Source organism: Brassica napus, chromosome A4 (genome assembly GCF_020379485.1).
Source record: "Brassica napus cultivar Da-Ae chromosome A4, Da-Ae, whole genome shotgun sequence".
NCBI lineage: Eukaryota > Viridiplantae > Streptophyta > Magnoliopsida > Brassicales > Brassicaceae > Brassica > Brassica napus.
Genome location: NC_063437.1, coordinates 16,940,243 through 16,967,674, shown reverse-complemented (window position 1 = coordinate 16,967,674; position 27,432 = coordinate 16,940,243). Strand labels below are relative to the sequence as shown.

At 35.9% G+C, this 27,432-nt stretch overlaps 3 protein-coding genes across 5 annotated transcripts; 2 read left to right on the top strand and 1 right to left on the bottom strand.

Moving 5' to 3' along the window:
- Nucleotides 1–7,995: 7,995 nt before the first annotated feature.
- On the bottom strand, nucleotides 7,996–14,961 carry LOC106446990 (leucine-rich repeat receptor-like serine/threonine/tyrosine-protein kinase SOBIR1). Its single transcript, XM_048778388.1, has 2 exons — nucleotides 14,337–14,961; nucleotides 7,996–9,721 (listed from the first exon to the last, which is right to left on the bottom strand). Exons 1-2 carry the CDS (start codon nucleotides 14,751–14,753, stop codon nucleotides 8,222–8,224), a joined length of 1,917 nt encoding a protein of 638 aa, XP_048634345.1. The 5' UTR covers nucleotides 14,754–14,961; the 3' UTR covers nucleotides 7,996–8,221.
- Nucleotides 14,962–18,223: 3,262 nt separating this feature from the next.
- On the top strand, nucleotides 18,224–21,906 carry LOC106446991 (poly(ADP-ribose) glycohydrolase 1). Of its 2 annotated transcripts, none has more exons than XM_013888830.3 (11): nucleotides 18,224–18,578; nucleotides 18,669–18,854; nucleotides 19,082–19,185; nucleotides 19,501–19,705; nucleotides 19,801–19,905; nucleotides 19,975–20,093; nucleotides 20,341–20,484; nucleotides 20,629–20,761; nucleotides 20,891–21,082; nucleotides 21,306–21,368; nucleotides 21,498–21,906. In XM_013888830.3, the coding sequence occupies exons 1-11, from the start codon at nucleotides 18,330–18,332 to the stop codon at nucleotides 21,504–21,506; spliced, it is 1,509 nt and encodes a 502-aa protein (XP_013744284.2). In that variant the 5' UTR covers nucleotides 18,224–18,329; the 3' UTR covers nucleotides 21,507–21,906. The 2 variants fall into 2 exon arrangements, with proteins under 2 accessions (XP_013744284.2, XP_013744283.2); XM_013888829.3 differs by having other exon boundaries at nucleotides 18,227–18,578; nucleotides 21,503–21,906.
- A 199-nt stretch (nucleotides 21,907–22,105) lies between these two features.
- LOC106450071 (probable poly(ADP-ribose) glycohydrolase 2) lies at nucleotides 22,106–24,957 on the top strand. 2 transcript variants are annotated; one of them, XM_022718264.2, is made up of 9 exons: nucleotides 22,106–22,344; nucleotides 22,508–22,797; nucleotides 22,884–23,094; nucleotides 23,607–23,711; nucleotides 23,787–23,905; nucleotides 23,990–24,133; nucleotides 24,217–24,424; nucleotides 24,494–24,556; nucleotides 24,641–24,957. In XM_022718264.2, the coding sequence occupies exons 1-9, from the start codon at nucleotides 22,339–22,341 to the stop codon at nucleotides 24,782–24,784; spliced, it is 1,290 nt and encodes a 429-aa protein (XP_022573985.2). In that variant the 5' UTR covers nucleotides 22,106–22,338; the 3' UTR covers nucleotides 24,785–24,957. The 2 variants fall into 2 exon arrangements, with proteins under 2 accessions (XP_022573985.2, XP_013747185.2); XM_013891731.3 differs by having other exon boundaries at nucleotides 22,113–22,394.
- Nucleotides 24,958–27,432: the final 2,475 nt, after the last annotated feature.

Below are 27,432 nucleotides of genomic sequence, written 5' to 3'. Positions count from 1 at the left end.
TGAGAGAAATAATTTGTTGCATCTCTTTACTAAACAAAAAGAAAAACCTTTGCCAGAGAAGAAAAATTAAAAGCCACGAAGATGATGAAGATGATAAATTTAGCTTTGTTGATTTAATGGATTAGGTTTCAGATAGATATATGTCTAATCCAGATCTATGAAAAAAAGATCTTGGCCGTCGAAATAGAAAACAGATCAATGGTTGTGGTTGAATCCCGCCACTTCTATTATTTTTATTAAAACCAGTCTTTATAATTGAACTAAAAGTGAATTAATTTAGTTAAGAATGAATGTAATGGTTGAAGAAAGTGTGTGTGTAGTAGAATGTGTCATAGAGTGTAATAATAAGATGAAATGTATCTTAGACTGTAAATGTTTCTTGAAAACTATCACATCTAGATAAAAATACATAAAAAACAAGTTGAGAATACAAAGAATCATAGAAAACATGCGAGATATGCGGAGATCATGGTTTCTGGTCGACAATGGCTAAGGAAGAAGATGAAGTTATTTTCGTAATTTTGCAACATTTATGAAAAAAAAGAAAAATTATGTGTACATTACATTCAAACTATACATGTGTACACTTAATTTTGTATTATACATCAAAGTGATTGTGTACACATTTTTGACTTTTTGTAGGTTTTCTATCTAAATAATTAAGCTTCTGCGACTTTATGAACTCACTTAATGTTAACATAATGTACATGTGAACTTTTTTCCTTCTTCCCATGTAAACGGAGGGTTGAGCATCCTTGAAGTATGACTGAACCTAAATATCATCCTTGCTCTGATTAATGTGTGTGTTTTCATGCTAGCTTCATGGTAGGTCTTAGCTTGATTAATTTATGGTTGTTTTACATATGTACACTATCATATTTCTCGTACATATGTACACCACCATATGTTCTGTACACATGTACGCTAATACACTTTTTCGTACACACGCCTAATGAAAATGAATTGAAAAGTTTGGGGTCAAAACGTAATTATGTGAATCTTAAAGTATAATAGCGTACATGTGTACATGCGGTTATCCAATCGTTATTTTAATTGAACTAAACGCATACATCGGTTTCTTTCATGCATTTTCTTGTCAGCGTTGTTTGATGTCCACATGTACACATATTTAATGTACATTCCCCCCCCCCCCCTCCAACCAAAACCTACCACAACTTTAGCGCCATGTACAAATAGTTTTTCCTACGTTATCCATATGGACACTGAACATGTAACATGTACATATTTACTAATATTACACAACATCATTGTTTAATGTCCACATATACACATATGTAATGTACATCCCACATGTAAAACACAACTACAAGTTTAGCTCCATGTACATATGTATGAGGTTTCCATGTTGCCCATATGGACACTTACCAAGTACATGTACAAATTTACCAATATTACACCATATCTAAAGATCTCTCACTATGTATACATGTACAAAGGTTTTTGCTTTGGGCATATGTACACTATTTGGACATGTTCAAACTTATCAATATCAGAACACATGTGAATGCAATATATTTGGTAAAATAGTGTACATAGTTGTAATTTTATAAGTAAATGTTAAACACGTAAACACCTTAGTGTACATATACATTATTATCCATGTGTACGACCCATGAATGTGTACATATTTTGTTTTTTTTCAATTTTTTTTAATCAGTGGCATTTTAGTAAATATGTCTTCGTCTTCCCCAGAATTTTAGGGGTTTCTCCAAAATTTTTACGGCCGCCATTGATTTCTTTCACATAATCGTTCATTCTTTTACGTTTTAATTATATGTTACACTTCAAGATCGTAGTTTTATCATTTATAAAATATTTTTCAAGTTCAGATTTCAAAAATAGTGAGTTTTTTTGTTAAGAAAGATGAGTTAAAGAGCACAAGGGGAGATGAACTGAAGAGCACAAGGATTCTGGCGGTATATATTATAACGGGTTTGAAGTGTTTGAGATCTTCATGTCTTCTTCTTCTTGTTTGGAAAGATTAAGAGATGATAACTTTATTTTTGACTAGAAAAAAAAAACAACGATAAAAGAAGAAGAAGAAAGAAAAACTGATGGGTCCCACTAGTTGAAAAACTCACTTTCTCGTTATATCTTAGTTGAGATAAACTACCTCAGTAGTTGAAACTGTCTCTTAGTGTAATAAAAACTCAGAAACTGCCTTTAAATGTAAATCACTACTCTTCTTTTAAACGCACTACGTCGTTCAGCAGCCAGTTGTGGTTTTACATAAAACCACACTTAACAGTGTAAAATGATTTTATTAAATATTTTTAAAAAAAAAATTCAACACCATTATTTATTCATGTACTACAATAGTTACTTTTTTTTTATATCAAAACTTAATCACATATAATGTTTTTCTTGCTTTCAAATAAAAGAATTACATGAATCTTAGTATTTTGATAGATGAACAATATGATATTACAATTGATATAATATATTTGGAAAAGTTTAATTCACCTGCCATTGCCTCCACACACATAAATATAAAGTAAATAACAGGTGGAGAACTTCCGCTGGCCGGTGAAGCCGGTGTATGAAGCTGGGCCATTTGAAAATGCTCATGGGAGGTTGTTTTCCTGTCTCATCAAGAGGTGAGTTTAAATACACAAAAGCTCCAAATTTAAAATTGAGGTACTATGATGATGAGATACACATTGTTCTTCATTTTTCTGTTTAAGGGTAAACAGCTCACTGCTCTTGCTGTAGCAAAGGAAAACTCAATTGACATTGTTTGTCGATCTCACTACAAGTTTATGCATCTCAACATGTGTTGACTCAGTTTTTATTATTTTCTAGTGTGAAGAACATGAAGGCAGTCATGAACAGCTAAAAAATCTGAGGGAGATTCTCAAACGGCTGCTTATAGTTATAGAGAAGACAAAACGTTTCTTTGTCTAGATAGCTAAGCTTATTGTATAAGATGAATGGTTTATGTTTAATAAAACAAGATTAAAATCCATTTTAATAATACATCTTCATCACAGGCTTCTGCCAAGCGAACACTATAGCATTCACGTGTAATATCAATACTATTAAAAGGGAAAGAGTCTTAAAAAATCTACCTATAAAGTTGTTTGGACCCTTTCATTTAACTCATTATTTCTTGGTCTTACCTTAAACTTAGACTAACAATATGTTACCATGTATTTCTCTAACAATAATTTATTCAATTCCTTTATTTATTCAAATATCACTCCTACATCTTAATCATTACTATTACTATATTTACCATTTTGACTTTTAATCATAAAAACATTGAAACTAATGTTTTATATTATCACTTTTATCATATAATATATGATTTAAAGCAAGAGAAGTTACACGACATATATGTGTACATTCTAACTTCCTATTTCCTTTATAATAACGTAATCATATCATATATAAATTTTCCTACTAAAATCCCATATTATATACTAAAATTTCAACCGTCTATAGTTTGATAGATATTTTCATATTTAAAAATGAATTTTCTAAAAATATTTCATCAACCATGTTTTTGTACAATAACATTAAAAATCTATATCAAAAAGTTGTTGGACCCGATATGGACGTAATGGGTCCACATCTGTTCGGGTATTTAGGATCCTAAGAAAATTTGAAATATCTAAAAAATATGAAAAATATCTGGAACACGAAAAGTACTTGAAACTCCAAATAAATAGCCAAAAAAATTCAAATTCCTAAAAATTTAAAATCTTATTCAAAATCTGTAACTGAACTGAAAATACCCAAAATTTTATCCAAATACCCAAAAAAAATTTTACATTAAAAATTTACCTGAAATCAAAAAACTATAATCGTGAACCAAAAATCTAAAACAAATAATGCTGGAAACATATTTGAAATATCTAAATATACCTAATAAACACAACATATTTATGATCGGGTCTAAGGTAGGACCCGGACTCAAACAAAGACATACGGGTCCAAAAAAAACCCAAATATGTTATCTTCTCTGGACCTGAACTATACCTATATTTTCGGGTCGGTTCGGTTTGTTTTTTTGGTCCATATATAATTTTCATGCGTAAAAGAAATTTACGTAAAAGTGTACATATAAAATATCAAATAAACTAATTCATAGATTATATAACTGTTAAAAGTTATATTTTTGATATAATAAAACTTTGTATTATAATATAATCCAAAAATCCGAGCTTTCCAAGCGCGGATCAAAATCTAGTAATATGTTAATTTATGATTATATTTTTATCTACTATTAACAAGTCATAGTAAAATCATTCAAAAGATTAGTTAATACGACATATTAGATTATTTACATTAATAATAAACCAACCATAAATTTCAATTTTTTCAATTGTAACAAAATATCTTGAAAAAGAATGTAACAAAATCTTACTAAAAATATAAATATTTTTATAAAATAACACATTAATTAATTTCGTAATTAGTAATAAAATATTATTACAAATCAATGTTAATTAAAATTTTATTCTAAAACAAAAAAAATATAAATTCTATACTATATTTTATAGTTTTTTATATTATATTATGTATTATATAAAAATTGAATTGATTTAGGAATTAAATATGACAAAATTATATTCAATAGGTAAATTAACAAAGTTTTTATTAAAATTATTTCATTTTAATAAATTATCACTTATCATTAAAAATGAGTTAAAATTCGTAAGCTAAATAATGTTTTGATACAAAAATAAATTTATTAACATAGGTAAAACCTTTATATCTACAACAATATGATATCCTTTTATTTATTTTGAAACTCCCAACAATATATTGTTTAAAATGCTTATATAAAAAATATAATAGTATAAAATAATATGTTATTAGAAATATATAAAATTTTAATAATTCATTTAAAATATTAATTAAAATCAAATTGTAGCTATAATTTTTTTTTTATTATAACAAAATCTGGTGAGAAAATTTTAGAAAGTATTACTAAAAATTCATATATTTTTTTATAAAATCCCCTATATATTAATCTCAGAGTATTACAACATATTTTCGTAGTCACGTGTCATCACGAGAATGATTCTTAGAATTGTTAGAAAAATAAGTTGGTCCATATAAAATATATACTATGCTTTTTGTAAACTAACAATCAAATTAATTAATAGTGTACAAAAGAATATTTTTCTTTTCTGAAAATAAAGGCTACGGAAATACCTAATATGGTTAACAAATATATATGACAATTAATGATTATGAATAATACATATTTGATGAAAAAAAATTCTAACCTCTCTTTTTTTGTTTAATTTTATACTATTAAAAGAAATTAAACAATCACACTAAGCATATAATAAAAAATTAGATTTTTTCTTATAGGTTATATTTTGAATTTTTAAAAATGACTATAAATTACTAAAAATGGTAAAAGTCCCACATTAATTTTTTATGATCAATGGTTTAATTTTTTTTTGTTCAACCAAGATACAAATGATCATATCATAGGGGTGGGCGTTCGGATAAACGTTCGTGTTTGTATATGATATTTCAGTATAAAAGTATAGAACCCATTCGAGTATTTCTACACTTCGAGTCGGGCTCGGGTATTTTATGTTCGGGTTCGAATATTTTGGATCGGGTTCGGATATTTAAATTTTGAAGAAAAAATAAATCAATTATTCATTTTTTAAGTTTTTGTATTTAAAATATATTTTAACTTATCTGTTTTTTTTTTTAATTTTTAAAAGATTAAACTATTAATAGGTTTGGAGATAAAACTTTAAAAATAGAAAGACACTAATTTAGTTGTTGTTTTGAAATTGTAGATGCAACTTTTGTTATTGCAAGAAACAAGAACTTGATATGTATTTTAAGTGAGTAGCAAATGATTTTGTCCATAATTATATGTATATTATCTTATTTTGAGCAATATGAATCATTAATATAAATACTTTGAATAAAATGAGAAAAATAAACTAGAAATATAGAGTTAAATATACTTATGTTTGGTTATCTTCGGATATCCATTCTGGTTTGGATATTCCCCGTTCGGATTGAGATATTACCCGAACTGGTGAAATAAGTAATTTGTTTTGTTGTTCTAATTAGATGATTTTTAGACCGAGCTGGTGAATATATATTGGACAAACATTTATATTTCGAGTCTGCACTTATATTCTATAACAGCTTGATATATTAGATTTGAACACTAACCTGTTAATATAGTTTGCCGATGATTTTTTTTCAAAATTTTGATTCTTAGATATATAAATATAGAGTGAAACTAATTTTTACAGATGTCTATTTTTCTTAATTGACACTTATGTAATTCACTGAATTCATAAAATAAGTTAAAAAGGAAACTTAACTCATATCAATTAAACAAAGACGAGAACAAAAACACGATTCTATAGAGGTAGAAAATGAAATCACTTATGGAGAGTCAACAGTACAAAAATCGAGAGCAGAAAACCTAATTCCCTTTCGTCATTATACAATCGATGTTGCATATTTGGTTTTGGTGATTTGTGTCAGCCGCAAAACTTAATTTTCTTTTGTCCATATGAAGTCTTAAAAATAATTAAAATTAGATGTAATACGTTAACTCTTCAACAACAATGATATATTTAAGAGACCAACATTTGTATTCATCATTTTATAATCGATAAAGATTGTAGTGTTGCAAAATGTTAACATCATTTCATAAACAAACATTATTATAAGAACTCACCCGCGCATGCGTGCATATTATCATCTAGTAATATATTAATGAGGTAACAAAAAAAAATTCAAAATTCGTGTAATCTTCCAAACTCAAAAATAGTTGTGTAATTTTTCAAAGTTTTCTTAACAAAATATACAATTTCGAAAGTAAATATTCAAACTCAAAATGATAATATTTCAAATTTTACAAAAGATAAAATCATAGATAATAATGAATAAATTTTTGAAATGCACCATGAAAAAAACTATATATGTTGTAAAAATTAAATTAATCGAATATATTGAAATATTAATTAAAAAAAGAAAAGAAAACTTAATATCATAACATCCAAAAATATCCTATATTAAGAAAACTTACTAAAATAATATGATAGATGCTACTATGTATAAAATTTACTAAAATAATATTTTATTACTATGTATAAAATTTACTAAAATAATATATTATTTAAAAAAACAGTGTTTTTACTTATAAATCTCGTAAAATACTAAAATGATATATATTAAATTATCTTACAACATGTAAATATACATTTTTTTTGTCATCAACGTATACAGATTCATACTGACTCTTTAAACCAAACCGGGTGATCTTAATCCATGTGAACGACAAAAGACGGTTGCTTCCTAACATTGCGTGCTAGTCTACCGCCTTTGAATTGTGCGTCCTTGGTACATAGATAATCTCTGATCGGGTGAAACTCTCTTTCAGGATCTTGACATCTTCCAAATAATTTGCAAAAGCTGGCCATTCTTCTGGTTCCGAAACCATCTTCACCAATTGAGAACAATCCATTGAAAATGTAGCTTGAAATTGACGTAAATTTCTCATACATTTCGTTGCCCATAGTGGCGCTTCCATTTCCGCATGAATGGCAGAGAGACTAGCCCTAACATTCCTCGGTCCCAACAATCCATCAAATTCTTCTAAGGTGCTGAACTAACCTTGTCCTGAAAATGCATCACCCTCTTTCTATGAGCCATATGTAAAACACTATCTGTAAAACACATGTAAATATACATTATCTTAAACAAATATATGTTCTATAATATAAATAAATAAATTTTAAAAATATATTATATGCAAAATGTATAAATTAAAGAAAAATCATATTTTGAAGGAAGTTCTCTATTTAAATATAAATAAATAAATTTTAAAAATATATTATATGCAAAATGTATAAATTAAAGAAAAATCATATTTTGAAGGAAGTTCTCTATTTAATTATTTCAGATTGTTATTTTATTGTACCTAACTTGAAAATATATTCGTAAATAATAAAAATAATAACAAAGTAAAATGCATTAAACAAATTACTATATATTAATAATGCCAAATACTAAATATAAACAATAATATTGTAGAGTTACAAAATATATAACACTAAAATGAAAATTATATATGTAAAACATTTGTAATACTATCAAATACATTTATAAAATGAAAAAATTTCTGCACGAAAGTTCGGGTCAAAATCTAGTTATTTCATAAGACAGGGAATGTACACTACATATCATAGAGAGAAACTAGCTAGTGCTTGATCTGGGACAGCATAATCTTGACTTCTCTGCTGTTCGGTCTCCGTTTAGGATCATCCCAAGTACAGTAACAAGCAATCTTCAGAACAAGAAGCATCTGTTCATCGAACCCTTGTTTCATCAGCTTCGGATCAATAGCTAGGCTTGGATTCTCCGACGTTAGTACCTTCCTCATCCACTTTATAAGACTCATCTCATTGGTAATGGTATGCTGGAAAAACTCATCAGAAGGAAGCTTCCCAATCACCAGCACCCCGAGAATCACCCCAAAGCTATAGATGTCACACTTGTCCGTGAACTTGAGAGTTTGGTGATACTCTGGTGCTATGTATCCCACGGTACCTGAAAGCGTAGAGGTTGTAATGTGCGTGACTGCATCAGGCATCGCCCTGGCCAACCCGAAATCCGTGATTCTAGCCTCCATATCGTCGTCAAGAAGAACATTAGCCGGCTTCAAGTCTCTGTGGATGATTCTAGGTTTACTTTCCATGTGAAGATACTCAAGCCCCGCAGCTATACCTAAAGCAAGCTTGTGCCTTGCTGGCCACGTTAGCTCTTTGTTTCCAGCTGAAACGTCGGTTAGTATATCTTGCAAACTCCCGTTCTTCATGTACTCGTAGACAAGGAAGTGACACTCGGGTCTCGGGACGTGTGCTAGCAACGGGAGAAGATTCCGGTGCCGGATATGACCTACTGTGATGATCTCTGACCTGATTTGCAACATGTACCTGTTCAGAAACCTGGGCTCTTCGTCTACAAGCTCGGTTGCGCTTCTACAGGGTTGTGTCACTCTCTTAACGGCTATGATCTTCCCGTTGCTTCCTGGTAGTTTGGCTTTGAAAACTTCTCGGCAGCCTCCTCTGCCGATGAGCTTAAGAGAGGCTAATGATTCTTCGTTCTCCAAGAAAGCTAAGTCTTCGGCTCTCTTGATCAAAAGGCTGAATATAGTAGGACTTAATGGTTTTTCTGGTCCTCTTCTTGCTTTGAGGATCAATCTGAAGATCACTCCGGAGATGATTCCGCCTATGCCTACGACGACGAACCCTAAGATCCAGGCAACTACTATCTTCCTTTTGTTCTTCTTCTTTTTCTTTTTCTTTTTCTTGTCTTTTGGAGGTGACACTGTCGCTTTTGTTGTGGTGGTGGTGTTGTTGGGTTTCTTCGTTGAGTTTGTAGATGGAGTTTCAGCAAGAATGTGTCTTGTTTGGTATGGAGATATCTTGATTTTACTCATAACCGGAACCGGACTTTCCAATAACCGGTTTCCGGAGAAATCAAAGAACCGGAGATTATGGAAGGACATAACTAGCTCGGGAATCTTGCCTGAGAAGATATTGTTTGCAACGGAGAGACTCTCGAGATTGGGTAGATTCCTCAAGAAGTTCAAATTCCCGGAGAATTTGTTCGAAGAAAGATCAAGAATTCGAAGACGGATAAAACCAGAGAAGTTTCCCGGAATCTGACCGGAAAATCTGTTGTTTCGGACATCAAGTGTAAGAGTATGGAAAGTGTATAATCATTAACGTCTATCAACGGCTATATAGTCTGTAATTAGTCTATTGTATCTCCTAGAATATTGCCTTGCCTTTCTTGTGATCATCTCTGTACATATAAGAACAGAGCTCCTTACTCAATAATATTCATTCAATTCCAATACTCAATATGGTATCAGAGCCCTATAGGTGAAAGCCTATTTTTTTTCTTTTCTCTTCCGCCTCTCTTCTCCCAAATCTCGTTTCTTCTTCTTGTCTCAGACCTAACTTTCTCTCCAAGTATCAATGACAATGAATGAACACACGGCTGAACGTACGGTTGTGTTCAATCCCGATGATCCACGCACCACCCTGCTCTCGGTCAACATGTCGAGCGTGACCAAACTCACCACGACGAACTATCTGATGTGGAGTCGCCAGATCCGTGCGCTTCTTGAGGGTCATGAACTTCATCACTTTATTGATGATAACAACACCGCACCTGCTCAGACTATTAATGTTCATGGCGAGGCTCAACCAAACCCGGCGTTTGCTCCTTGGAGGCGACAAGACCGGCTTCTCTACAGCGCTATCATAGGTGCGATCACCTTACCGGTTCAGACCGTCGTCTCCAGCGCAACAACAACAAAAGAGGTGTGGACTATTCTCCTGTCTACCTTTGGTATTCCGACTCGTGGTCATGTGCGCCAGATCAAAAAGCAAATTGAATCTTCTGTCAAAGGTACCAAGACCATTAGTGAATATCTGCGCCTAGTTAAGTCCAAGGTTGATGAGCTAGCCTTGCTCGGCAAGCCAATGGATCCAGAAGATGTTACTGAGAGAATTCTTGATGGACTCCCTGAGGAGTACAAACCAGAGATTGATGCTATCAACGGCCGTGACACTACGATCCCGTTCACTGAGCTATACGAAAGACTCATTAATCGCGAGGCCATGCTCATGTGTAAAGACTCTTCTACTGCGACTCCGATTGTGGCACACGCTACTGATGCTAGACCACGCTCTCACTGGAAGAACAACAACAACAATCACAACAACTATTCGCAGAACAGAGGAAATCAAGCCACATTCCAACCAAGGTTTAACAAACCTTATCTTGGCAGATGTCAAGCATGCGGCACACAAGGACATAGTGCCAAGTATTGTCCACAGTTCCGTCTTGTTCGAGGTGCAGCAACGCCACCACAAGCGACTGCCATGCGACCTCAACAGTCTTGGAACTCTCAACAACTCAACCTGGCGTGGCATCCTCAAGCTAATCAAGCAATCATGCCTTCTCCGATGAATCAACCAATCATGTCTGATGCATCTACATGGCTCTTTGATAGTGGCGCTTCCCACCACATGACATCTGACTTGGCTAATCTGTCTCTCCACAATCCTTACAGTGGCGGTGATGGTGTCTTACTTGGTGATGGGTCAGGCCTCAACATCTCCCACACTGGTTCTTTATCTCTTCCTTCTTATACAAAACCTTTCTTTCTTAATAGTGTATTATGTGTTCCATCGTTACAAAAGAACTTAATTTCTGTGTTTCAATTATGCTCAACTAATGGGGTTGCTGTCACGTTTACTCCAACTTACTTTCAGGTGAGAGACTTGCAGACGGGGGCTCTTCGTCTGGAGGGCAAGCCTAAAGATGGTACCTATGCATGGCCGCTTTCAAAAACCTCTAAACCTCCTTCTCTTGCATTTGCTTCAGCTGTCAAGACCACTATGTCTGATTGGCACTCGCGTCTTGGTCATCCTGCTTTTCCAATTCTTCAAAAACTAGTTTCTATTTATCAGTTACCTACTACATCTAGTGTTTTAATGGCTTCTCCATGCACTTCTTGCTCTATTAATAAAATGCACAAGTTGCCTTTTAAAAATTCTACTTTGCGATCATCTTTTCCGCTTGACATAGTCTTTTCAGATGTGTGGACATCTCCACAAATTTCAGAAGATGGTTTCAAGTATTATGTTATCTTTGTAGATCATTTTACACGCTATACATGGTTATATCCATTGAAACAAAAATCCCAAGTGTCTGATGTTTTTACTAGATTCAAAGTCTTGGTTGAAAATCGATTTCAAACCAAACTTAGAACTCTATACACTGACAATGGGGGAGAATATATAGCGTTAGCATCCTTTTTAGCTTCTCATGGCATCTCTCATATGACAAGTCCGCCGCATACTCCAGAACATAACGGTATATCGGAGCGTAGACATCGACATATAGTCGAGACTGGTCTTGCTCTGTTATCTCATGCTTCAATGCCTAAATCGTTTTGGACTTATGCATTTGCTACGGCTGTCTATCTTATAAACAGAATGCCAACTCCGGTTTTAAATTTTCAAACTCCTTTTCAAAAGTTACATGGACATGTTCCAAATTATGAAAAACTTCGGATCTTTGGCTGCCTGTGTTTTCCATGGCTTAGACCATATGCATCTAACAAGCTTGATGCACGATCGACACCTTGTGTCTTTCTAGGCTATTCAATAACACAGAGTGCCTATTTCTGTTTTGATAGAGAAACAAAACGGATTTATACTTCGCGTCATGTAGTTTTTCATGAATCGGTTTTTCCATTCTCTATTTCTTCTTCAAAAGTTTCAACAGAGGATGATCAAGACGTCCCCACTCGCTCTCATCCTGTTGTCTCTCTTATACCGCAACCGGTTCCTCATGCTGAACCCCCACCCGCAACAAACCCACCTCAGCCTAACCCTCCTGCTACTACCACTCCCAGCAACACTCCACCTCTCGATGTTCCTTTACCTCCTCCATCTATACCACCTTCAACCCAACTTCCTCAACCTACTCGTGCGAGTACTCGTACCCGGAAACCAGTCCAGAAACTAAACCTTCATACTACCACTACCTCGCTCTTGGAACAGATTCCTAAAACAGTTGCTGAAGCCCTCAAGAGCCCCCATTGGCGCAAAGCTATGAGTGATGAGTTTGATGCTCAAACAGGGAATCATTCATGGGATTTAGAAACACTCACTGAAGCAGCTAATCATGTTAATGTTGTAGGTTGCAGGTGGATCTTCACCATAAAGAGAAACGCAGATGGCTCCATAGCTCGCTACAAAGCCAGACTTGTTGCCAAGGGTTACACTCAAAGACCAGGTGTCGATTATCATGACACATTTAGTCCAGTCGTGAAGCCGGCCACAATCAGGACCATTCTCAGCATTGCAGTTACTAAAAATTGGAACCTGCGTCAACTTGATGTCAACAATGCATTTCTTCAAGGTCATCTCAAAGAAGATGTCTACATGATGCAACCCCCAGGTTTTATTGATAAAGATAATCCCACTGCAGTGTGTAAGCTCCGGAAGGCTATTTATGGACTTAAACAAGCCCCACGGGCATGGTACAATGAGCTCCGCACGTTTCTTCTCCAGTCTGGTTTCAAGAACTCAGTAGCGGATGCCTCTCTCTTTATCTACAACAAGAATGGGGTTCTCATCTACATGCTTGTCTACGTAGATGATTTGATCATCACTGGAAACAGTCCCTCTCATACATCCCGGTTTATCGAATCCTTATCTCAACGTTTTTCTTTAAAAGATTTAGATGATTTGTCGTTCTTTCTTGGCATAGAAGTAATTAGGACAAAGGAGGGAATGCACTTGAATCAAAGTCGTTACATATTAGATCTTCTACATCGTACAAAAATGGCTGACTGTCATTCAATCAAGACACCTATGTGTTCTAACACTACTTTAACGTTGTCTTCAGGTACTCCTTTGGCTGATCCTTCAGAATATCGAGCAGTAGTCGGCAGCCTCCAGTATCTCTCATTGACGCGGCCTGACATCTCCTTCCCAGTAAATAAGCTGTCGCAGTTCATGCACAAGCCCACCACTGACCACTGGCAAGCAGTCAAGCGCATCCTTCGTTATCTTGCTGGCACAACCACACGCGGCATCTTTCTTCCAGCTCACAACACTCCTAGTCTTCACGCGTTCACTGATGCGGATTGGGCTGGGAACCGAGACGACTATACTTCCACTGGTGCTTATATAGTCTATCTTGGTCGTCACCCTATTGCCTGGTCATCTAAGAAACAAACTGGTGTAGCTCGATCATCAACAGAAGCAGAGTATCGGTCTCTTGCATCCACTACAGCTGAAGTCTGCTGGCTTCAGTCTCTTCTGTCCGAGCTTGAAGCCCCATCTCCTACTAAACCAGTCATCTACTGTGACAATATTGGCGCTACATACCTTGCTGCCAATCCGGTCTTTCATTCCAGAATGAAACATCTTGCTCTTGACTATCATTTTGTTCGACAATTTGTGCAAAGCGGTGAACTGCGCGTATCTCACGTCAACTCAGCTGATCAACTTGCCGACGCACTGACGAAGCCATTACCTCGCACACGGTTTGATTCTCTACTAGTCAAGATCGGACTCTCGAATGGCCGTCCGTCTTGAGGGGGTGTGTAAGAGTATGGAAAGTGTATAATCATTAACGTCTATCAACGGCTATATAGTCTGTAATTAGTCTATTGTATCTCCTAGAATATTGCCTTGCCTTTCTTGTGATCATCTCTGTACATATAAGAACAGAGCTCCTTACTCAATAATATTCATTCAATTCCAATACTCAATATCAAGGACTTCGAGTTTCTTGCAGTTTAAGACATCCAGTGGAACACCACCGACCAGCTTGTTATTAGACAAAGTGAGTTCTTTGAGCTCCGACAACGTTCCGATAACCGGTGAGATGGTTCCGGCCAAGCTCCGGGATCGGTATACGAGCCTCGTGACGCGGAGAACGTATCCTCCGGTGGCGTCGGAGTGGCGTATCTCGCAGGAAACTCCTCCGCGACCGCAAGGGTTAGCATCACTGGAAGAGAGAGAAGAGCGTTGACCGTTGACTCCTAGCTCTGTTTTGATGACTTGAAGAGCTTTGAGATCTGAGGAATCGATCTCCACGGAGGAGACGAAAGGTGAGGCAAGAAGAAGAAGGGAGAGGATGAGAGGCCGGAGAAAGAGATTGGTGTTTCCGGTGGGAGCAGCCATTTTAATCATTTCTGTTAAGAGAAAGTTTCCTCTTGTGGGTGCTTGTCGGAATCTTACTCTGTTTATTTATGGTCAGCAACTACCACTAATCTATATTAAAAGAATTAATCAATACTTTAAAAATTGGTCCAAAGATATTTTATCATTTTGTAAATAGCATTGCTAAATTTAATCTAATATCTTCAAAATATATAAAATATGTATACGAAAAAAATGGATATTTTCTAAGAAGTGTATGATTGAGTGTTTATTTCCTGGAAATAATAGTATGGGCATATAACTGTTTAGAAAATGTGAACGTAGCGAGTCTCTTATTGACTTGAGAGTTGATAAGTCAAAGTCTACTCTGCGTCGGGTTCCAAAGGGGGCCACCCTTTTAATTTCTACACGTTAGAACTTGGAGTAGAACTTGTTGTTGCTATGTTCCACACATTTTCTTGTTTTTTTTTTTGGTCAAAAACATTTTCTTGTTTGTCACCCTCTTTGGCGTTCAACGTCGATAAGTTCGTTGTCTTATTTAAGATTCTGAACAGTGAATGTGTAAATAAATCTTGCGAAAGAGACATTGGAAGATAATGATAAAACGACGGAAAGTTATTGAAAGCAAGTTGTGTTTGAAACAAATCTGTATTGTACTCTGATACTCTGTATGTTTAGGAATCGAGAAAAGAAATAGCATGTAATTAAAATCTCTCTGTTCTCTCTTCCCGACTCATCCACCTTCGGCGAGCTCTTCGATCCTCCTTTGGTGGCCGGCGGTGAGTCTCTAACCGCCGGCAACCACCCCTAAAACCGCTCCTCTCGATCCAATCCTCTCCCTGTAAAGCTGTTGGCTTCCTCACCTCCTCTTTGCTCCTCCTTCTCTAGTTTTTGCCGGATTACGGCCGGATCCGGTGACCAAATCGACGTCTGGGTGTGTCCCCAGTGTCTCCGGAGAGAGGGCGAGGTCGTGATTGTCTTTATGCTTGCAGGAGGCACCGTCGTCTTGGTAGATCTAGGGTTTGTTTCCCGCTGGATCTGGGTCAGATCCGCCACGGTGGTTTGTCGGAATGAAGCGCGTCGCTGCCTCTTCACCTCCGACCTCCGCCTCCTCTGCTTTCCCCTGTCTCCTCCGTCGGCTGCTAGTTTTAGAGCTTCCCCGTCTTGTTCTAATGGTCCAAGACGAAATGACGAGTCTGAGGAACTCGTTGGGGACCTCTCATTTATTTCAAGTAGCAACAGCCATGGCTTCCTTTGGTGGTGTGATTGGCTTCCCCTTCTTGCTTCCGATGTCGTCTGCTAGGGTTTGAGGACAACCCGATGTGGTGATTCATTTGCTTGTAGGTGGAGTTCTATATCGGCTTCTGGGTTGCCTGTTTTCAAGGAGAATTAAACCTCCTTCTATGCTTCATACCCTTATCTTCAAAGCTCCGACAGTCCGACTTAGTGTTCCCCGTGGTCTCTGCTGCATTCTCTGTGTCGCGTAGGCGGTGAAAAGAGCCTGTTGTACCAGCCTACGCTTGACCGTAACTTGTGCTTCTATGTTAACAGCTGCGATTCGGGCCTGAACTTTTGTCTCCCAGTTGAGATAGCTAGGTTTGTTGGTTGAGGTCCTCCTCCAGCGGAGCTCCGGGGCGTAGCCAGGCGCCTTCGTCGATGCCTGCTTGGAGCCACTTCGGTGAGTTCTCGACTGAACTTCCCGGCTATTCTCTTGTTTCCTCTGAGTTGTTCAGATGCAGCAAGAAGTGCTTTGTTTAGGGTGATTAAATTGTTGCTATACTTGATCTTATTCCCTATTGCTTTCAAGTTCTCTCTTGTGAGAAGTTTGAAATCAATCTCATGTATCTGTCGGGTTTTTTAATTTTTTTGCAGCCTCTAGGATCAAATCAGCTTCTAAGCAGATTGTGGTCACAATTAAGTTTGTAACCAAACTTTCATTAATGATATTTACCATTTAGCAAAAAAAAAAAAAAAAAAAAAAGAAATAGCATGTAAAAATTGGTAATGCAAACCAAGTGGTGATATACCAGTGATAACCTAATAGTTAGAAGAGGACATTGGAATATACTAAATCTATGATTCTAGATTGGAATTATACCATCAACTAAATTGTCATTTTACTTTGTCAGGCGAAAATATAACCTTGTTTTAAGATTTATTAGATTATTTGATTTTTTTTATTGTATGTTATACTAAAGGGTTTGCTGTATACATGTTCAGATTCATTTAATCTATTCGGATTTTGGATTTTTAGAGAAATCATCATCGCTGGAACTCCTTATGTTTTCTGGAGAAAAAGTCACAAGAATCACTTTTTTTTTCCACTCTTTTTCTCGTTTTTTTCAAATAAAATAAGAAATAAAGAAAAAAAATACGGATCCGTGTAATCATGCATGATCCGTTTCGCCCTATCCCGCAAAAGGTCCAATCCCGTAAAGACCCGTCCCGCGATGCCCGCAAATTTACGGACCTAGAAAACGTCGTCCCAATACCGTTCTGCGACAGTCTTTTACGGGCCAGGTCCGCGATCCAGATCTTAGATTGCCATTTCTAGACACGTGTCGAAAATAATATGAACTCACTAATGATAAATATTTTACTTTTAATATATAGGAGATGTGGGACTCTCAAACTTTTGGAGGATTAGTTGAGATTCGACCGAGATACTTCAGATTAAAAAAATAAAATTGCTAGTGAATCATTCAAATTATATTTGGTAAAATGCAAAAGGATAGTTAAAATCTACTACCCCTGAAGACTCATTAATTTGGGTAAAATATTGACTTAAAAACAAATATTTCGGAGAGCAATTCTCTAAATTAACATTTGTTAAGTTTTTGTCATAAAATTAGCTTTCAACAAAGAAAATAACAAAAATATCTTTTTTTTTTTTGAAATTTTTAATATTTATCTTTTATTTTTTAAAATTTGAAAGTAAATTAGTTAATCTTATGATATAAATATACTTTATCCTTTAATAAAAAAATTAGTCATTTTTCTTTTTGATGTCTATTTTTGTGAAAATAAACTAAAGATAGTTATCTCTATGTCAGATGATGGTCGATTTGAAGACAGAAATTTAGTAACTATTTAAAAGTGGAAGAAACTTAGAAATTATTTGAATAAATGTTCTTAATTTTTTTGATAATTAATCTACTCATAATTTTAAATCTTAATATACAAACTTTCAGAATATAAATTATTACATAATAATACATATGTCAGATATTTAGAAAATATAAAAAAATGTAAACTTAACGAATTTTTAGATAGTAATGCTTTATTCAATTTTTAACTGATTTTCTTTAATAGAAAATAAAATCTATAAATGTATTATTTGGATATAGGATTGGACTTGGATAAAGCCCACAAAATAAGGAAAGCCATTTACCAAACCCAAAACCATATACCACATTTCAAACAAGACCGAACCGGTTCATCCCACTACATTCTCTATTCTGTTAAAGTTCAATTCCCCGGTTCAACCAAACTGGTTTACCACGCCGTCGTTCTCACTCTTTGACTTTAAGTTTCTGTCCGACTCCGACGGCGGCAGAAACTTGTCGCAGAAGCGATTCGCCGACTGATTCCAAGACGAATCCAAAAATGGAGAGCCGTGAAGATCTCAACTCCATCCTCCCCTACCTCCCGCTTCTCATCCGTTCATCCTCTCTCTATTGGCCACCGCGCGTGGTGGAAGCCCTTAAAGCCATGTCCGAAGGCCCAACTCATTCCCGAGTTGACTCGGGAGAAGTTCTATGGCAAGCTATTTCCGATATGAGGCGATCACTTTCCCTATCAGCTCGCCTTCTCTCCCCCTCTGCTCCTCAAGGCTACGCCCTCCTCTTCGACGAAGTGAGTGATTATACTTACATGCAAAATCGAGTGTTCTTGTGATGGGTTTAAGTAGTGGGGTTTAAAGGTTTCATCTTTATGTACTTGCAGCTGATTCATGGGAGAGATTCGAAGAGATGGTTCGATGAGATTATACCGGCGTTGGCGAGGTTGCTCCTTCAGCTTCCGTCTCTGTTGGAAATGCATTTTCAGAATGCTGATGGTGCTGTTAGTGGAGTCGAGACGGGTTTGCGGTTGTTAGAGCCCCAACAAGCTGGCGTAGTTTTCCTCAGACAGGTATTGATGATGCAAAGTTCTGTTACCTTTCATATGAGGTTATGTGCTCGTTCTTCGTTATGAAAGGTTTTTTCTTTTGGTTTTGTGTAGTTCATTTGTTAGATTTTATTAGGTTAGAGGATAGTGGGAATTGGAAGAGTAGTGACCTGGTCTTGTTGAAGGTGTAGTGTTAGTCTCTATGGATTATCTGATTTCCTTACATGTCCATTGCACTTTAAACTTTGCAGGAGTTAATTGGAGCGCTTCTTGCCTGCGCTTTCTTTTGTTTGTTTCCAGTTTCTAATAGAGGTGCAAAAGACCTTTCAGTCATCAACTTCGATAATTTGTTTGCGTATGTGATCTCTCTCTCTCTTTGACTTCTAAATTTTTCTTAACTATTAGGCCTACATTGGTTAGGTCTGGAAGAAGTGTGTAATAAAAGTTAGTTTTAAAGCTTAAGTGATAAGTGATCAAACAAGTTCTGTGAAAGAAAGGGAATTTTATTATTTATTTCATTGACGATCACACTCGATAGTCTAAAGAAAGTAAATCCTCTAGAGATTTATATGGGCTTCACTATCCATTGAGAGCTCACTTGTTAGACTTGGAAAAGCATCTTGTCTTTTGTCCATTGAGTTCAACATCAAGAGTTTCATTTGCTTTTCAGGAGCCTTTATGAAAGTTACAGTGAAAGTCATGAAAGCAAGATACGGTGTATTATGAATTACTTCGAAAGGGTGTGCTCCTGCATGCCTACTGGGACTGTTTCATTTGAACGCAAGATTCTTCCAGCTGAATACCACAATTCTTCTACCACTGCTCCTGATGCTGATTTTTGGAGCAAGTCTGACATCTCCCTTTGTGCTTTTAAGGTAATTAGAATAAGATTGTAACATTACTTACTTTTGCACTACAGTATTTGCAAATGCTTGTAGATTATATATTCCAACAGCTTTGAATGTTACAGGTTCACTCTTCTGGGCTAATAGAAGATCAATCTGACAATGCTCTGGAAGTGGACTTTGCAAACAAGTATCTTGGAGGTGGTTCCCTGAATAGGGGGTGCGTACAGGTTTGAGACTCATAATGCATATTAGTTCCTTTTTGGGTATAAAAGACTTCTAAACGGATTCTTGTGCAGGAGGAGATACGCTTCATGATCAACCCTGAATTAATCGCTGGCATGCTTTTCTTGCCTCGCATGGATGACAATGAGGCTATAGAAATAGTTGGTGCAGAAAGATTTTCATGTTACACAGGGTGAGATTTTGTAGTTCTGTAGCATCGTTCTTTGTTTACTTGTTAACCTAGATTGATCGTTCTATGGACCAGTAAGCTCGTTGACATGTCAGTCTGTAAAAATCCTGTTTTGGTCACCGCTGAATTATAGTAATGGAAGTGTGCAACTAAACTATATGTTTTATGACGTAGAAATGGTTGGCATCTATATCACCAAGTTTTGAATAATGGTTGATTCTTTATAGTTTTGCCCTTCTTTCTGCTGTAGGTATGCATCTTCGTTTCGGTTTGCTGGTGACTACATTGACAAGAAGACAGTGGATGCTTTCGAAAGGCGAAGAACCAGAATTGTTGCAATAGATGCCTTATGTGCCCCGAAGATGAGACACTTTAAAGATGTGTGCCTTTTGCGGTATGTGAAACCTTCTTTTGGGGATTTGTAGGTTCTTTAGACAATCAAAGGTTTGTGTTTATTTGACATTTTGGAGGCTTTGCTACTCTTTGATTCTCTTTACAATCAATGTCTTTTTTTTCCCTCTCTTTTTGTCTTTTCCAGGGAGATTAACAAGGCTCTATGTGGCTTTTTAATTCAAAGAAAATCTTGGCAGCACCAGAATAAAGGAGACAATGATATTCAGCTTGCCAGTAACGACAAATATTCTGGTCTCTTGCATACAGAAACCTCAACGGTTGGAACTTTTTCTACAAATCTGTAGTGCCCTTTTTCATTTGTGGCCTTGTAGGCATTATTTAGGTAAATTTTTTGGAAAGTAAAAGTTTCAGACTCTTTTTGTTTTTGTCTGATGCTACTGGTACAGTCTCATGGAGCTGCATTGGATGATGCCGAGACAAATAGAGAAAAACAAGCTAGCAATTTTGTCAGAGATGTGGAAGGATCCGATTGCATGAATCATGAAGATGTTGGTGTGGCGACTGGTAATTGGGGGTGTGGTGTTTTTGGAGGAGACCCAGAACTAAAGGCTATGATCCAATGGCTTGCTGCTTCCCAGGTACCCTTTCTCATGTTAATTATAACTTTTCTGGATTACTTATCTCTAAAACCATGAACTTAGTGGAGTGTGTTTTGACTTGAAGACGCACTCAATGTCACTTTTGAGTCTTGTTACTTCTACAATTAGACTCAGATTTTCTGAAGCTTTGGTCTGGACGATGAGATATATAGCGGTTTTCATTTGATGCGTGTTTCTTGACTTGGCCATGTCTACTTTCCAGGCGCGGAGACCATTTATATCATACTACACCTTTGGAGCACAGGCCCTTGAAAACCTAGATCAGGTAACCTCTCTTGCTCCTTAAAACTCCATAATACTGAATCCTTTCTTTCAGTTTCTTCTTTTCTCCTCTACTGTTTAGGCCGTGTGTGTACTTACATTGATTTTGCAACTGATACATCATCTTGCAAAGGGCAGGTGACCAAGTGGATTCTATCCCATGATTGGACCGTTGGAGATCTCTGGAACATGATGCTAGAATATTCTGCTCAAAGGCTGTACAAGCAAACAAATCTTGGCTTCTTCTCTTGGCTACTTCCATCTCTACCTACCAACAATGAGGCCATCTCGCCGTCTTGACTCTCTGCAAATTTGCCTTGATCAAGTCGATTGCCGCATTTCAAACTGTACCTATGCGTTTTCCCACACAGATATGTAAAAGTGATTATTTTCAACTAAGTTGTATTATCACTACTAGAGTACTAGTCCTTGATCATCAAGCATCATTTATTAGGTGCACTAGTCATGCTGCTGTATGGTGGTACTGGTCAATTGTTTGAATAACTCTTAATATTTGAATGAAACAACTTCTTTTGTCTTGTAATATGCTGAAATTTCCCGGTGACAAACATTTGTTGACAGAGTAAATGAATGTAGACTGAGTCTCTGAGTAAAACCTGTTCTTGTTTGACTTTGTTGCCGTCTGTTATAAAGAGATAAAAGTAGATATATATATATATATATACAACATCAGATATTTATTTCTTCTCCTTTAGTCCATTCCATACTTTTATCTTCTGCTTTGTAAATGTCTTTCTGGAAATTTGGAAAGGCGAAAAGGATGGAGAAGAAGGAAGATCTTGGGTCGTTTCTTAAGTATTTGCCTCTTGTGGCTCAGTCTTCATCTCTAGCCTGGCCACTTTCTGTTGAGCAAGAGCTCCAAACAATCTCTGACGGACCGACCAAGTCTATGGTCAACTCTGGCGAGGTTCTTGCCTCGCATATCACGAACATGCGCAAATCCCTATCCTTGGATGCAGGTAATCTCTCACCTAATCCATTACAAGGGTACGCTACTTTCTTTGAAAAGGTAACAATTCTTATTATCTTTTCATCTATCCTATTGGTTGTTTTCGTTTCTTTATTCATTATCTCATTAAGAAATGGCATGGCCTCACAAAAGATTGTTTTCTTGTGATGCAGAAAATTTCCAGAGAAGAATCAACTAAGTTTTTTGGTGAGGTGGTTCCTGCGTTGTGCGGACTACTTCTCCAGTTACCTTCAATGTTAGAAACGCATTACCAGAATGCAGACCATGTTCTTGATGGAGTTACATCCGGCCTTCGCCTATTAGCCCCTCAAGAAGCTGGCGTCGTGTTTCTTAGCCAGGAGTTGATTGCAGCTCTTCTTGCATGTTCCTTCTTTTGTTTGTTCCCTGAAGCTGACAGACGCTCGAAGCATCTTCAAAGCATCAACTTTGATGATTTGTTTTCGTATGTTGGCTCCTTTCTTAACCTTACAAGTCACAACTATACACTGCCTGAAAGTAACAAATCCTACTTTTGTTTTTTTTTTAAAGGTTTCCGTTTATGAGTTACTGCTCGAAGCGGGAAAACAAAATAAGATGTCTTCTCCATTACTTTGAAAGAGTATGTCAATGTATGCCCACCGGCTTTGTTTCATTTGAGAGGAAAGTTCTTCCGCGAGGACACAAACATAATCCTCACTATGTTTCTTATCCTGAGGCTGAGTACTGGGCCAAATCCACCACCCCGCTTTGCTCCGTTGAGGTAACATCGAAACACTCTTAGCTGAATCCATTTCTTTTAGACGATTTTGTAAGTATGCTTTAGTTTAGGCTTGCGGGTTCGGGTAGTTCGGTTCGACCAAAATCTTGCCAAATTGAACCTGAAAAAGTTCAGTTCTGTTCGGTATTCGGTAGTTCGGTTTTTAATTTTTCTACCAAAACTAACCGAAGTTTTTGGTTTCCATTATATTTTGGTTAAAAACTCAGTTAGATTTGGTTAAATTTGGATAATTCCGGTTAGGTTGGTTAAAAACTCAGCTAGTCCGGTTATTTCGGTTCAAAATTTTGGTTAATTCAGTTAATTTGGTTCAAAATTTGGCTAACAAAATTTTTCTTTTATGAAAAATCGAACTGTCTGATTACCAAACCAAAAACCAAAGTTTTTTATAAACCTGCCGAATCAAACCGAACTAACCAAAATTTTGGTTCGGTTCAAAGTTCCAGCCTACTTTAGTATATCATCCTTTTAATCCATTTTTTTTTTTACTGGAGTAGATTCATACCTCGGGAGCTATAGAAGATCAACCTGGTGAAGCTCTTGAAGTGGATTTTGCAGATGAGTATATTGGAGGCCTTACTCTGAGTTATGATACTCTACAGGTATATGACTTGTTACCTCCCTTCTTTGTCAATTTCTCTGCAAACGCTACCACTTCAAAACGTCTTCTTGTGTAGGAAGAAATAAGGTTTGTGATTAATCCAGAACTTATAGCTGGGATGATCTTCTTGCCACGTATGGATGCAAATGAAGCTATTGAGATTGTTGGTGTTGAAAGATTTTCACGTTACACAGGGTAAGTACCCACCCACCAGTGAACTGAAGATAGATGCTAAAGCTTATTAATAGTCTTCATCTAACACATGGTGGCACCATTTAGTTATGGGCCTTCGTTCCAATACGCTGGCGATTACACAGACGAGAAAGATTTTGACGCTTTCAAGAGGAGAAAGACAAGAGTCATAGCAATAGATGCACTTCCCAACCCAGGAAGTACACAGTACAAACCTGAGCGCCTACTTCGGTATTCAAAACTTGCCTTAGGTCCTTTCTTTTCATCTAGTTTAAGGTTTGTGAATTTCTCAGTTACTCCTGTTTGGTCTATAGAGAGATTAACAAGGCCTTTAGCGGATACTTGCATCAATGCAAACATCAAGCTGGTCCTCCTCCATCGTCAGCTGTAGAAAGCTCAAAAAGATGGTGTATGGATGATCATGAAGAGAAGGTCGGTGTAGCTACAGGGAACTGGGGTTGTGGTGTGTTTGGAGGCGATCCAGAAGTAAAGATCATGCTTCAGTGGCTTGCCATTTCACAGGTATGCTTCTCTGTTCTCTTGTAAAAAATAGTTATCATTCTATAACACTCTCAATCCTGCTTTCTCCAGTCTGGAAGACCATTCATGTCATACTACACATTTGGCCTCCAAGCCCTGCAAAATGTCAATCAGGTTATTAGAATCCTAACTCATTGAAACTACATGACTATCTCAAGACCTTAAGAAAGCATGTTATATATAGTATAAGCTTTTCAGGTTGTGGAAAGGATTGGTCTGCAAGAAATGAATGTAGGAGAGCTGTGGAGTAAGCTAGTGGAGTATTCTGCGGAGAGGCTTAGCAGAAGCACAAGGCTTGGCTTCTTCTCTTGGTTCATGGCCTCACTCTCTGCCACCAATTGAGCAGAAGCTACATCTGCTTTTCTGAATACTATGACATCACATTTCTCTTATATGTTTTATGACAATCTGAAGTCTGTTTATTTGTTGTTTCTTTGCTGGCATTGAATTTACTTTGATTATCTTTCCTTTGTGTAAATAATTGGTTTATCCTGGTTAAAGCATTTACTCAACCACATAGTTAAACCAGATTGAAATGCAAATCACCAAAAATAAACATTGTTATCATCCATTCATACAATCAAGGTAGCTACAACACTCAAGAATAAGGAAAAAAGTAAAACCAAAAAATTCATTTGAATGCCTAAAAAAATATACTTGCGTTACACGGCAATAGAGAGAGGGCTAGTGTTCGGAATAAACAAAGAACAAGTCACATAGCAGAGTGCATCCTCCAGATTTACATTTAGGGCTTCTGTCATGGTTTCACCTAAGCAGCAGATTTACATCCATCTCGAGGGTAAGATGTTTTGATTTAAAAATGATGGCACGGTAATTGTGGCAGAATACTCTTGTTGTCTCTTTTGTATTTAGCTCTTGAGGTTTATCAGTGATTGAAAATCTAATCCTCTGGGTAAATCTAAAATTTGGAAACAACTTGTTTGATCCGTAGTAACAAAAGATTTTGAAACCGTTTCAGGTCATACGTACCCAATGGATATAGTGAACATCATCAATTCTGTTCCACGTCTTTATAACAATCCCCAGCTGATCTCATTGTGTTTTAATGAGTGAAACTGGAAGAAAATGAGTAATCTGCTCTTCCTAAGTGTTACTGGAGAAGATATGAAGGAAAGGTTCATATGCTGACAACAAACATGAATATTTCACCACATCTAATGTGACTGCGTTTTCTTTCATTACCCGTATAAGATCTAAGTTGGTATGTCATATAGCAAGCTGCCGAAGCTCTGAAAAGGAATCCAGGTTAGTCTTGCTTTATATATCAACCAAATTTCAAATCTTTATTGAATTCAAAGCAGAGCTCGAGTCTTTCAAAGCTTGAAGGTCCGCACAGTAAACAAGTTTAGCTTCCTACAAGACTTAAAGAACCAAACATTTTTAAAATTATTTAGAAGGGTCTTAACTTTCTCTTTTTGGACAATTATGTATAATTCAAACAGTAGAAGTACTTTATTTATACAAGGCATAAGCTCTGAAATTATCAAGAAGAAAATTTAAGCTTCTTCTCTCATTAGTCATAAAACGTGTTTATCTTACAATGTCTTTCCAGTAAAAATGCAGTATGAATTGTGTGATTTTGTTCCCTCAAATTGTCTTAAACTTTTTCTGTGAGTTACTCAAACAGTTTACTACAATGGGTTTATGATGTTGGATGGTCAAGGTTGAAAGAAGCCAGGAGATTTCCCCTTCACATGAGATATAAGACAATCGAAGATCTCAATTATGATGGTCACTGTGAGACTGGGAGTCACCTTTTACCAATTAACACCACCTCTTCGTAACGCGAAAGGTTATCCTAATTTCTAATATACAGATAGAGTTTGCGTGTGACTGACTTGTTTTCTAGTTATGAACTTGAGATAATATTTAGATTGTGTTTGTGCATTTTTTTGCCGTTTACACTTATTTGATGGTACGTAATTAATCGTAGGTTACAAAATATAATTACGGGTTACTATTCTAGTTAATTACCTTACCTCTAGGGATCTGATCTAAATATTATAAAAAAAACTTATTTGATGGTACGTATAAAATACGATTAAATTATATGATAACACATATTTTGTAACCTAAGATAATACATATAGGATATATATATATATATATATATATAATATTGATTAGGGATGGACGTTCGGGTTCGTTTTTGGATCTTTTTGGAATTTTGTGTTCAATTCAGATCTTTGATGATTTGGTTCGGATTTGGATAACCAATTTAAATAGGTTTGGTTTAAATATTTGGATAGAAGATAAATAATTATTTAAGTATTTTGGAGTTTTAAGTATATTTTAACTATTTAAGATATTTATGTTTGATTTTTTGTATATATTTTCAAGCATTTAAACGAACTTAAAAGTATCATATATATTCTGGATGTTTTATATATATTAAATCTAAAAATAATTAATATATAAGAATATAAATCTATTTTGGATACCCAAATATTTTGGTTCGGATCGGATTAGATTTCAGTTCTTCAAATACCAAAATTTTAAATAATTAAGATATTTAATCAATTCCGGTTCGGATTTAGTACTACTTATTCAGATTGAAATCGGTTCAATTCTTCGAATTCGAGTTTTTTGCCCAACCTTAAATAGTGACATAAAAATCAAATAGCATCATATTTTTTTTTTAAAAAAATACACCCGTATGGATGTGCGGGTCATTTTCTTTACATAGTAGGTGATGTGTTCCGGTCTACATAATTATATTAACTCAGGGAAGAAGTCAACATTTTTCTCAAGAGGAGAATGACTTTTGAGTATTGAATCTAAACCACAACTAAAGTCATGAAATAAGATTAAGGGAGAATTTGTGAAATAACCAAGAAAAAAACCAAAATTAAATTTTTAGAGAGAGGGATGAGAGAGATAGGAAGGGAAAGGAAGAGAGAGAAAAAGATTTTGGTTACTTAGTTAATTTGAGTTTTTTGTTTGGTTATGGGATGCAATTTCCCTAACAT

What these genes read in the sequence shown, in the direction of transcription:
- LOC106446990 (XM_048778388.1), bottom strand. Translation starts at nt 14,753, where the DNA reads ATGATTAAAATGGCTGCTCCCACCGGAAACACCAATCTCTTTCTCCGG. An exon ending in ACTGCAAGAAACTCGAAGTC is followed by an intron (nt 9,722 to 14,336) that starts CTTGATATTGAG and finishes CATACTCTTACA; the next exon opens with CTTGATGTCCGAAACAACAG.
- LOC106446991 (XM_013888829.3), top strand. Translation starts at nt 18,330, where the DNA reads ATGGAGAGCCGTGAAGATCTCAACTCCATCCTCCCCTACCTCCCGCTT. An exon ending in GCGTAGTTTTCCTCAGACAG is followed by an intron (nt 18,855 to 19,081) that starts GTATTGATGATG and finishes TAAACTTTGCAG; the next exon opens with GAGTTAATTGGAGCGCTTCT. An exon ending in TGAATAGGGGGTGCGTACAG is followed by an intron (nt 19,906 to 19,974) that starts GTTTGAGACTCA and finishes ATTCTTGTGCAG; the next exon opens with GAGGAGATACGCTTCATGAT.
- LOC106450071 (XM_013891731.3), top strand. Translation starts at nt 22,113, where the DNA reads ATGTCTTTCTGGAAATTTGGAAAGGCGAAAAGGATGGAGAAGAAGGAA. An exon ending in AGATTTTCACGTTACACAGG is followed by an intron (nt 23,906 to 23,989) that starts GTAAGTACCCAC and finishes GGCACCATTTAG; the next exon opens with TTATGGGCCTTCGTTCCAAT. An exon ending in AGTGGCTTGCCATTTCACAG is followed by an intron (nt 24,425 to 24,493) that starts GTATGCTTCTCT and finishes TGCTTTCTCCAG; the next exon opens with TCTGGAAGACCATTCATGTC.